The sequence below is a fragment of the Trematomus bernacchii genome, unplaced genomic scaffold, assembly GCF_902827165.1.
Source record: "Trematomus bernacchii unplaced genomic scaffold, fTreBer1.1, whole genome shotgun sequence".
Taxonomy (NCBI): domain Eukaryota; kingdom Metazoa; phylum Chordata; class Actinopteri; order Perciformes; family Nototheniidae; genus Trematomus; species Trematomus bernacchii.
Genome location: NW_022987564.1, coordinates 17,251,953 through 17,262,580, shown reverse-complemented (window position 1 = coordinate 17,262,580; position 10,628 = coordinate 17,251,953). Strand labels below are relative to the sequence as shown.

At 43.1% G+C, this 10,628-nt stretch overlaps 1 protein-coding gene across 1 annotated transcript; it reads left to right on the top strand.

The window, feature by feature from the left end:
- The first annotated feature begins 324 nt into the window (after positions 1–324).
- slc39a7 (solute carrier family 39 member 7) lies at positions 325–8,800 on the top strand. Its single transcript, XM_034124882.1, has 8 exons — positions 325–468; positions 1,975–2,444; positions 4,920–5,088; positions 5,567–5,647; positions 5,869–5,997; positions 6,254–6,367; positions 7,189–7,385; positions 7,785–8,800. The coding sequence occupies exons 2-8, from the start codon at positions 1,983–1,985 to the stop codon at positions 8,037–8,039; spliced, it is 1,407 nt and encodes a 468-aa protein (XP_033980773.1). The 5' UTR covers positions 325–468; positions 1,975–1,982; the 3' UTR covers positions 8,040–8,800.
- Positions 8,801–10,628: the final 1,828 nt, after the last annotated feature.

Genomic DNA, 10,628 nt, shown 5'->3' with positions numbered 1-10,628 from the left:
TATTTATATTATGTCAGTCGCAGACAAGCGGAGCAACATCCTCTTCTCCTCCAGGATGCTCCTGCCGTCTCGCGCAGCCAAAATAGGTGAGTCTCAGATACAACATTAATCTCGCGATATGTCATTACAGACCTATTGTATTTTAATAAATGCAATTTTACCCAGTAGCCTATATAGGAGTGAAAAAGTTTAAACAATTATTCCTAAATACGTTTTTATCCTATTATGATCGCTGAGGGAAAATAAAATCAATCTTTTTATCTAAATAGAGATAACGAGGGAGCACAGAAGGAGGCACATTTAGGAGTGGAATGAACCTCGCGAGATTTCGTTGAGTTTACTTGAGTAAATGCCACGTCTTAACAATAGCATCCACGCAGACACAAGTACGCGTTTTATCAAACGTATTGCTCGCAGGACAGAGAGTTATCCAGCGGCCCAGCAGGCAGTGATATCTGACACAATCCGGTGAGAAGTAATTGCTTGTTTTCTATTGTATGTCGCAGTCAATAATTCTGCTGCAGCAACATGTTAGCAAGTTGTTAGCTAGCTAGCCAGTAAAGCTAGCAGGCTTTCTCTATAACTTGTGTGATGCGTGGTCATTGTTTGATGACTGGGGCTTTCACTGTTTGCAGTTAGATTACATGTATTTAACACTTACGGATTATCCGCTTTACACCAACATCCTACGAGGAAGCTGCCAGCAAATAAACACGATCAAAAACAATGCAAACTCTAAATCAAGCTGAAACAGATGTTTGTTAAATCCGCTAAGGTGTCGTTACATGACTGCTATTGTAATTACAACTGTATTGCATTAACCGTTTTGCATTAGCGCAATACACCCAATGAATATGTTAATTTTGCACAACTGTAATCATTAATCACAGCCTATTTAATCAAATACAAGTTACTTGACTGTTTCCATTTGATGCAACTTTATACTTCTGCTCCACTACAGCTGTAGTTGGTAGCTGTGGTTACTTACTTATTAACACAACATGTAAATAAATTATAAACCCAAATGATGATGTCTTATGCGCTTCATGAATTCAATTAAACTAGCAATGAGTCTAACTATGAATCCAGCAATTATTATAATCCAGTGAAATAAAATGATATACAAATTTCCCCGTAAAGGTCCATTCTGCATAATCAGTACTTTGGGTACTTAAAGTAACTTTATATTATTTTAACACGTTTACTAGTGTTTTTTTACTTAAGGATGTTTTTGAATGCAGGGCTTTAACAACTAAACATGTACAATTACTCACATCTTTTAACACTGGTATTGATATGTTGTAGTACTTCTTCCACCACTGGCATTCATGCAGTAAATGCAATCCCCATTTGAATACCTGCCATGTTGGTTAAACTGACTGATCCGATTAAGTAAGAATAGTTCTTCAATAGATAGGGATAACACCCCAATCTCACTGATGATGCGCTTGTGTAAAGGGTGAAATGGTGTGACTGAAAATGCTTCCATGACTACAAGGGGCGGCCACCTTTTTATGTGAGTGAACACATCTATCCTCGAGAACACGGTTTATTGGCTGATGATGCAATTCCTTTCACAAGGTGAGGTAAAGAAAATCCACTGCAGCTGTATCTTTCTAATCAAGCAGTGGCCGCAGTTGCCACACTTGCAAAAAAAATCAGTACATTCAAATGTTGCAGTCATTTAGTGCTGTAATACTTCAATTTAAACAGTTCTAGCATTAGCAACTGTTTGGTTCCTGGTTCTTTGCTATCACAGGGAAAAAGAGGGATTTTAGGCCCTTTCTTAACCTGCTGACAAGTTGTGCATATCTAGGCACTTGCATTTATTACCATCATTCAGCTGCTAACAGGTCCACATGTTGTATCCTTATCGTAGATGTAAACATGACCACTACATAAAATCATCAGAATTCCATTGTTTTTAAAACATTTTTAAATTCTCTCTTCTTCACTTTTTTCTCTTTGTCATAGGGGATACCATGGGCTGTGTACGTCTGCTGGCACTGACACTGGCCGCATCTGCAGTCCTCCTGTTAGCCTCCCATTCAACCACCGCTCATAGCCATTCCCATGGCGACCATGGACACGGCCACCACGGCCACTCTCACGATGACCTTGAGGATGTGAAGATGTTCCATGGAGCGAGCAAGTGGAGCGCCGAGGCTAACATCCCTCTGGAGGAAGAGGAGCACCACGGGCACGCTCACTCTCATGACCATGGACACGATCACGGGCACGCTCATGATCACGGACACGACCACGGGCACGCTCATGATCACGGACACGCTCATGATCACGGGCACGCTCATGATCACGGGCATCAGGAGGATATTGTCCGGGTGCACAAGGAGGAAAATGGACACGTGCACTCACACGGAGGGGAGAGGGTGAAGAGGGAGGCAGAACCAGAGAAGAGGGATACGTTGGAGCTTTGGACACAGGTGAGGTCACAAGGTTAGGCTAGGAACAATGGGTTGTCTGTGTGAAATGTGACAAGGAATATCTGTTTTATATTAGTCTCTTGGAAAAGAGATGCAAAGTATTTTATGTAGCGGTGGTGCTGCTCAGAGTCGCATTGTATGAGACGTAGTAAGCAGCAGCTTTCAGGTCAGATCGGTTTCATCCTATCCAGATACACAATTTAAGTAGGAATCTGCCAACCTTCCTGGAAAAGTATTGGCATGAGGAGCCAGTTTAATATAAAAGCCTTTTTCTGGAACACAATACAGAATTTTGGAATTCTTCCTCTTTGTTTTCTTGCTGAGCATTACATTGGGAGATTGATACCACTCCCACATCTGCTTGTTAAGGCTGCAGGAAGTCACTCTGGCCAAGAAATAAACCCGCACAAAACCCAGGCTCACTTTTCCTCTGTTTGAAGTACATTTTATGCTGAACATGAATAAGCTTCTCCTGGCTTCAGCTTCACAACTCACACCTCCGGCGGAGCTTTTCGGGCATCCCTGTGGAGGCTGGGGACATTGAACCAGAGTGGGCGGTGTTCAAAGCCTCTATTGCCGAAGCCGCGGCGGGGAGCTGTGGTCTCAAGGTCTTAGGTGCCTCAAGGGGCGGTAACCCTCGAATCTCCTGGTGGACACCGGTGGTCAGGGAAGCCATCCGACTGAAGAAGGAGGCCTTCAGGGATTTGTTATCCCGGGGGACTCCCGAGGCAGTTGCGGAGGATCAGCACCTCCAAATCTGAGGCCATGGTTCTCAGCAGGAAACCGATGGACTGTCCACTCCAAGTAGGGAATGAGTCCTTACCCCAAGTGAAGGAGTTCAAGTATCTCGGGGTCTTGTTCTCGAGTGAGGGAACAATGGAGCGTGAGATGGGCCGGAGAATCGGAGCAGCGGGAGCGGTACTGCAGTAGCTTTACCGCACCGTTGTGACGAAAAGAGAGCTGAGCCAGAGGGCAAAGCTCTCTGTCTTCCGGGCCATTTTCGTTCCTACCCTCACCTATGGTCATGAAGGATGGGTCATGACTAGGGATGGGTATCGTTTGAAATTGATCGATTCCGATTCCGATTCCGGTTCTGCTTATCGATTCCGGTTCTTATCGATTCCCCGTTTCGATTCCAAAATTGTAAAAGAAAGAGGTCAAACGTTTATATAACAAAAATATCTTTATTCTTTTAAGCTTTAACTGACATTTTTACAAATAAAAAATATACATGCAATACAAATGTATTGCACAATAGCTGTGCTTTATTTTAACTGAGCTATGCCTGTGGCAAGCTATTAACAGGCATTACACTGTGCCTTGTCTTTTTCTTTTTTAGTGTAGTGGAGCCTCACTTTAGAGCGTTTACCGCGATCCATCTTTGGTGTTATCAAGTGACTGAGCTCGTGAACTGTCTACAGGAGGGCGGCGGGAGCCTCGCTGCGGGGCAACTGTGGACCTCTGTCGCCTGTCAGCACAATTTACATGATGGCGGTTAAAAAAAATTAAGGGCGGTGCCGGTCGTCAGCGTACCGAGCCGGCCGTCAACGGCCCGCTGACGGCCGGCCGTTCTGTGATTCTCCAGAACACACAGATGGCCAGTCCGCCGCTGGTTACCCTGTATTCCACCGGGTCACAAGCGGCTGAGATGGGTTTTCTCCGCAGGGTGGCTGGCGTCTCCCTTAGGGATAAGGTGAGAAGTTCTGTCATCCGGGAGGGACTCAGAGTTGAACCGCTCATCCTTCGCGTCGAAAGGAGCCAGTTGAGGTGGTTTGGGCACCTAGTAAGGATGCGACCTGGGCGCCTCCCTAGGGAGGTGTTCCAGGCACGTCCAGCTGGGAAGAGACCGAGGGGTAGACCTAGGACCAGGTGGAGGGATTATATCTCTTCGCTGGCCTGGGAGCGCCTTGGAATCCCCCAGTCAGAGCTGGTTGATGTGGCCAGGGAAAGGAAAGTTTGGGGCTCTGCTGGAACTGCTACCTCCGCGACCCGACCACGGATAAGCGGGAGAAGATGGATGGATGGATGGATGGATGGATGGATGGCTGGCTGGCTTCAGCTTCATATTTAACATATTTCATTTTATCAATACTCTCATCTTTTTCCCTGCAATAAACGTATTTCCCCTTATAATAAAAAGCTTTTTTCATATGCTTTGAAGGCACTGTGATTTAATGAAATTGCCATTCAAAAGCCATTCATGTTGTCTCAGTATTACATACTGTGCATGTTATTTAGTTTAACACCTCACTGTAGAATAATGTATTTTTGTGGAGTCATTGTTATTGATCAATGACAAAGCACATTTGTGCTTACAAATGAACGCTCCTCATGCTGTTATAGCATAGATTAGCCTCACACAGATCACCGTTCTGCTCCTTTCCCCCTCTAACTCCGGTTTTCTCGTGTCGCATTGTGGTTAATTCACAGTTTGATGACGCTAATGCAGAATAAATCTCTCATCCCTGTCCGCAGGCTATCGGAGCAACCCTACTGATCAGTGCGGCCCCTTTCCTCATCCTGTTCCTAATTCCAGTTCAGTCCAACAGCGACCAGCACCAGAACCTGCTCAAGGTGCTGCTCAGCTTCGCCTCAGGCGGACTGCTGGGTGACGCCTTCCTCCACCTCATACCACACGCTTTGGGTAGGTAGTGATCCCCAGAAGTCGGCTCAATTGTTACTGACTTTTATTACATTCTCCTGTTGGCTTAATTGTGTCAAGAGGTGTGTTCAGGTGCATTTGTGATGTAAAACATGCCTGGTGTTATAAGAGGGCTAATGCAGGGAGGTTTTGTTCAAATTAAAGAGAGTGAGGAACCAAACTAATGATTAACAGGGACGCAGGGGATTTTAAATACCCGGTGACTTTTTTTCTCACAGCTCATGTTTACTTTTCTCTCTGATCTCGTAGCTCACTTTTACTCCCTATCGATACTTCAGCATCCCAACCATGGATAGCCACAACACTTCTTCTGTTCTGCAAACACGGACATAAAGAAACAATATTGTCAGTGAGCTAATGACGGCAATGACCAAATGCTCATTGAAAACCCAGACATTGTAGCAGGATCCTCCGCTTGTCTGTTTTTATGTTGATGTCTCTTCTTGTGTGTTGTGCACAGAGCCCCACTCTCACCATGGAGAAGAAGATCACGGACACTCGCATGCAAGTGAAGAGTCACAGGACCACGGCCACTCCCACGGTACGCAATTACTGCCTATTCTCTGAGTGTCTGTCCTCAGATGATCCCAGGTGTGGAAATACGTAAAAAATAAATGTACAGAAGCCAAAGAAATACCCTATTTTGACTTTATAGATGGTGACATGTACTGTCAGCAGGATTAACATGGGACGTCAGTACGTTTCAGACTCTGTTCATGCGTCACAGTTCTAACCTGTGTTTCCTGTCCTCTTCCTGCACAGGGGCTGCCCACGGTCACACGATGTCCGTGGGTCTGTGGGTTCTCGGTGGGATCATAGCCTTCCTGGTTGTGGAGAAGTTTGTGCGGGCACTGAAGGGAGGCCACAGTCATTCCCACGGCCACTCACATGGTACGCCGATGTAACCTGACGGAACACACTCATTGTTATATATCAAATATTCATATGCAGGACTCAGGTTTTCTGAGTCTGATCATGCTAAAGATTGCAGTTTTTCCACACTTTATTATCTATTTGCATTATTTTTGTACAGTATGTCCAGATAATTAGCCCAAATGCCTTTAGAAATCTAAAGCCTCTTTACCTAGTATTGTAATATTCAATCTGGGCACTGAGGCTAATTTGTACTCTCTTGTAACATTCCCAGACGCTCCCAAGGAAAAGGACAGCGATGGAGAAGATGAAAAGGAAGGAAAGAAGAAAGAGGGAAAAAAAAGCAAAGACAAAGCGGTGTCAAAGAAAGAGGAGCCAAAGAGCACAGGTGAATAAAATGTAGATTTTTCCAGATTGACTTATGAACCAAGAACACTAGCACCTTCTGCTGGTCAGACACTACCATGTCTGAAATGAGGAGTGATTATATATGCATTATAGTTTCCTTTTGTTGTTTAATTAAAAAGTTTAGTCCTATGTATAGGAACTTCCTTTTTTCTAGTGTGGAATACAAATGTGAAATGTACCTAAGGGTAAGAGATGGGTTATTTAATGCAAAGACAGTTTTTATTTCTCCAATGTCCTGAAAGTGGTATCTCAGGAACACCTTGAGGGAATTTTTTGTATTTCACTTTGTTCTCAAGCAAGAACTGATTTGATTTTGGTGGTTAAAGGTCAAGGTCACTGTGACCTCACAAAACTGGGTTTTGGCCAACTTCCTGGGGTAGTACAGACATGGATGCAAACTGCGGCCTCACCAGCAGGCGGAGGTAAACAGCTGTGATGGGGTTATTCCAGTTTAATAGATGAGGGAGTGGTTTCAGGTGTGGCCAAGTCACTTTTTCTGGGGCTGCAAACACACGTTGGCTTTTATGAAACCGTCAGTCATCTATGTATCATAAGCTTTTAATTTGCCTGTAGGGTTAAAAAATCTAGAAATTGAAACTTAATCTTCTTTTGGCATCACTTCAGTCAGTCTTATTGGCACTGGTATGTGCTGCTGACATAATTGATGCCACATGTATGTGAATAACGTGTCCTCCATCTAACAGAGGGCCACAGAAATGCTCCCTGACATCGTGTCTGTAGTTGGAGACTGGAAACAGTGTGTTCTAATCCTCATTTCTTCTTTATTGTCTCCACTAACAGACATCAAGGTGTCGGGTTACCTGAACCTTGCAGCTGACTTCACACATAACTTCACTGACGGCCTGGCCATCGGAGCGTCGTTCCTGGTCAGTCCTGCGGTGGGAGCCGTCACCACCCTCACCATCCTGCTGCACGAGGTCCCACATGAGATCGGAGACTTTGCCATCCTTGTTCAGTCCGGCTGCACCAAAAAAAAGGTAGCTGATAACTCAAGCTGCAGCTTCATCTTGTCCAACACAGACAATAGGCAGGATCCTGAAGGAAGTCTATTGGCCCAGTCTTCTGTAGACCCAGTCATCAAATAAATGGACTTTGCTAAATATAGATTTATATAATACATTTGACTTTGTGAAATATCACAGTGATCCCCCCTTAGAATAAAGAGCCGGCAGCAAATTGAAATTTGTAGGGCCTTTAAAGAATAATTGGTGTGTAATTACAGGTTAAATGTTTTCAGTTTCTATGCATATTGATTTGAAAATAAATGTTTTAATCAAACTTAATTTGTGTAAGAGATTGTGAAGAAAAAAAAGCAATTGTGTTGTAGTTTTGGAGACTCTTAAGACTTCAATCATCCTCTTCCTCTTTCCCATCAGGCCATGTGTCTACAGCTGCTGACGGCTCTGGGAGCTCTGGCCGGCACATCTTGCTCCCTATTGGCTGAGGGCGTGGGCGCTGCGGCGACCGCCTGGATCCTGCCGTTCACTGCCGGCGGATTTGTTTACATCGCCACGGTGACCGTGCTCCCAGAACTGCTAGCGGGCCGCACCAGTTTCGGCCAGTCTCTGATGGAGATCCTGGCCCTGCTGTTCGGAGTGGGCATGATGGTGCTGATCGCTGAGTACGAGTGAGACGGAGAGAGAAGAGGGTCAAAAGTGGTTGAAAAAAAAAATAATGCTGGTTTTAAGTAGAGTCCAATTGGATTATGATTTGTCAGAGGTGTTTTTTTGTATTGCTTCTGTTTTGGGACGAGCACCACCTACTGATGGGGAGTGGATGATTTTTGTTATGTTCTTTTAGCGTTTCACTTGCTGATTTGTTATACTGTATTTTTGGGAGAGACTGAGAGCTGGAAAGTAACGACCTGATGGAAACATATTTTAAGGACTGCTTTTCATTAAGGGTCTACATCAGGACTGGATGAGAAATATTTCTGTCCGCTGGTTTCACAATTTACTCACCGTGTTCAAGACACCGATCGTCAGCTTCACTTTTACTGGTGGCCGGTTTCCAAGAGTGGCTTAAAGTAGATTCATCTTCCAGCACATTTTCTGTCCTTTTGCTAATTAAATCTGCATTTCAGAGTTGGGTCAGTGAAAGGGAAGCAATGGTCAGGCTCCGTTGTTCTCACTACAGTGACCGGCTCGTTAACGTGTCTGTCTGGAGATGATGAATGTTAATATTTTTACATTCCACAAAATAAAAGTAAAAGTTGTGGCTTCTACAGATGTACTCTGAAGTCATTCAAATCTTTGTCAAAGTAACAAGCTGTTTTAGCCTTTACCATTCCTACACAATCTACTGTATAGTTTATTAACTAACGATGGATAGTCAAGGAGAATACTGACAGCTGTGATGAACATCCCCAATAAAGGTTTATCATTTCCTGTGATTACTTTGCAGCATGTTTTCTAATTAAAGGCACATACTTTTAAATGTAATGTACTGCTATAGAAAGTCTGTAAATAATCAAATGGCCTGTTTTTAAAATGTAACATGATTGAAATTCAGTTCGAAGGAACAGAATGTAATCTGCTATCAAGCTAGGAAGCAGATAATGCTCAATTGGCTCTTGACTCTTTAGAATTCCTGAGAAGGACAGATGGGTTACACAAGTATAGCACAGTAATATGAAAACATGTCACCTGACACCTTTCATGCAGATCAAGTTTCACTGCATACTAGCTCAATAAACAGCTGAGGGTGTTTTGCCAAACAATGAAAATGCAGTTATCTCACAAGTGGTAGTACAAATGACCTTAATACTTCCTAACCTTTTTCTATTAAGTGACATATTTTATGGATATTTAACATTATATTTTATGCATAACATTACACCACAGAACAACTGATAGACGGTACAATTAACTCGAATATTGAACACAATATCTGCAGGAAGTTTATGTCAGAACAAAAGGTTTAGATGAATGGAGCAGATTATTTTCTCTCAATATTGCGTCAGATGAGTTCGCATTAAAAAAAATGTGTATGTTGAAGAAGACATATTATGCTCATTTTCAGGTTCATATTTTTGCCTCTTTTTTTTTCTGTCCAATGGAAGCGTTTCAGGCAGGGGGGGAGTGGGAGAGAAACTCCCTCTGGTGGGAACACAGGGGTTTTAGCCTTTGCAGACCATTAGCATGCACAAAAACCTATAGAACATAGTCCAGGAAAAACCAAAAGCATAATAGGGCCCCTTTAAATCTATATCTTGGTCTGTATTCGGCCTATTTATATAAAAGAAATTACTTAATGCACTACATTTGACAAATGTAATATTTCCCTCTCCTTGATGCTTGGCCAATGTTCTGTTGTGTTTCGCAAAGAGCGCAAGCTATGTTAATATGTGTTTAGTTCTTCACTATGCCTTGAAGGTAGGGTAGGTAAGAATGGAGAAACCAGCTCGAGTGCGCTAGAATTTGAAAGTACACAACCGAAAACAATCTGCCCCTTCCTTCAGACTTCCTTATAGAGCCCCTCATCCAACACACACAAACGTGCACATGACCAATGAGGGCACGCGATAAGTTTGTGCACGAGATGGAAGGCTGACAGGCAGGTAGGCCATCCAGTTATTTTAGCCGGGCCGGCTCAGATGATTGGTCTAGCTTTTTACAGTACTACGGCTTCCACAGATGAAATATTTGTATATATTTATTGTCAAAGTATTTAATTTATTCATTGCTATCGGGATGTTAAGAGCATTCCATGGAATATAACAAAAAGTGTTTCTGAAGTGAATTACCTATCCTACCTTTAATAATAAAATATAAAAAAAAATGTTTTCATCTTCTTAATAAAAAAATTAAAAACAATTACATTTGTTTCTTCAGAGCAATTAATGAAATCTTTTAGTTGCAAAGTTGCTTTCGGGGCCCTCAGTGGGGCTCTGGTCCTTGTTGGGAACCAGGGACCTAAACAATTCAACTGTATGACATAATTATAATTTATTTAAAGAATGCTGTTAAATTACATGATGGTGTCAACGAAGGGGATTATAAGTCTGTCGTAGAGAGCTGAATACTGTTCTAGACAAAAACATTTCTGAAGTATCTCAGCCTCAAGATGTGGAGACGGCACACACTCACTCAAACTGTAAATCAGAAGTCAGACTTGGAGACCGCTGACAGCTTTACAGTTACTGGAATAGAAATGCAGAGGTTACATACAAAAAAGAGGTGGTTGTGCAACATTTGTGCAATGTGCTTTTCCCCTGCAAT

Excerpts from the sequence above, each read along its gene's own strand:
- slc39a7 (XM_034124882.1), top strand. The coding sequence starts at position 1,983 with ATGGGCTGTGTACGTCTGCTGGCACTGACACTGGCCGCATCTGCAGTC. Across the intron at positions 6,368-7,188 it reads AGAGGAGCCAAAGAGCACAG|ACATCAAGGTGTCGGGTTAC; the intron begins GTGAATAAAATG and ends CTCCACTAACAG. Across the intron at positions 7,386-7,784 it reads CCGGCTGCACCAAAAAAAAG|GCCATGTGTCTACAGCTGCT; the intron begins GTAGCTGATAAC and ends CTTTCCCATCAG.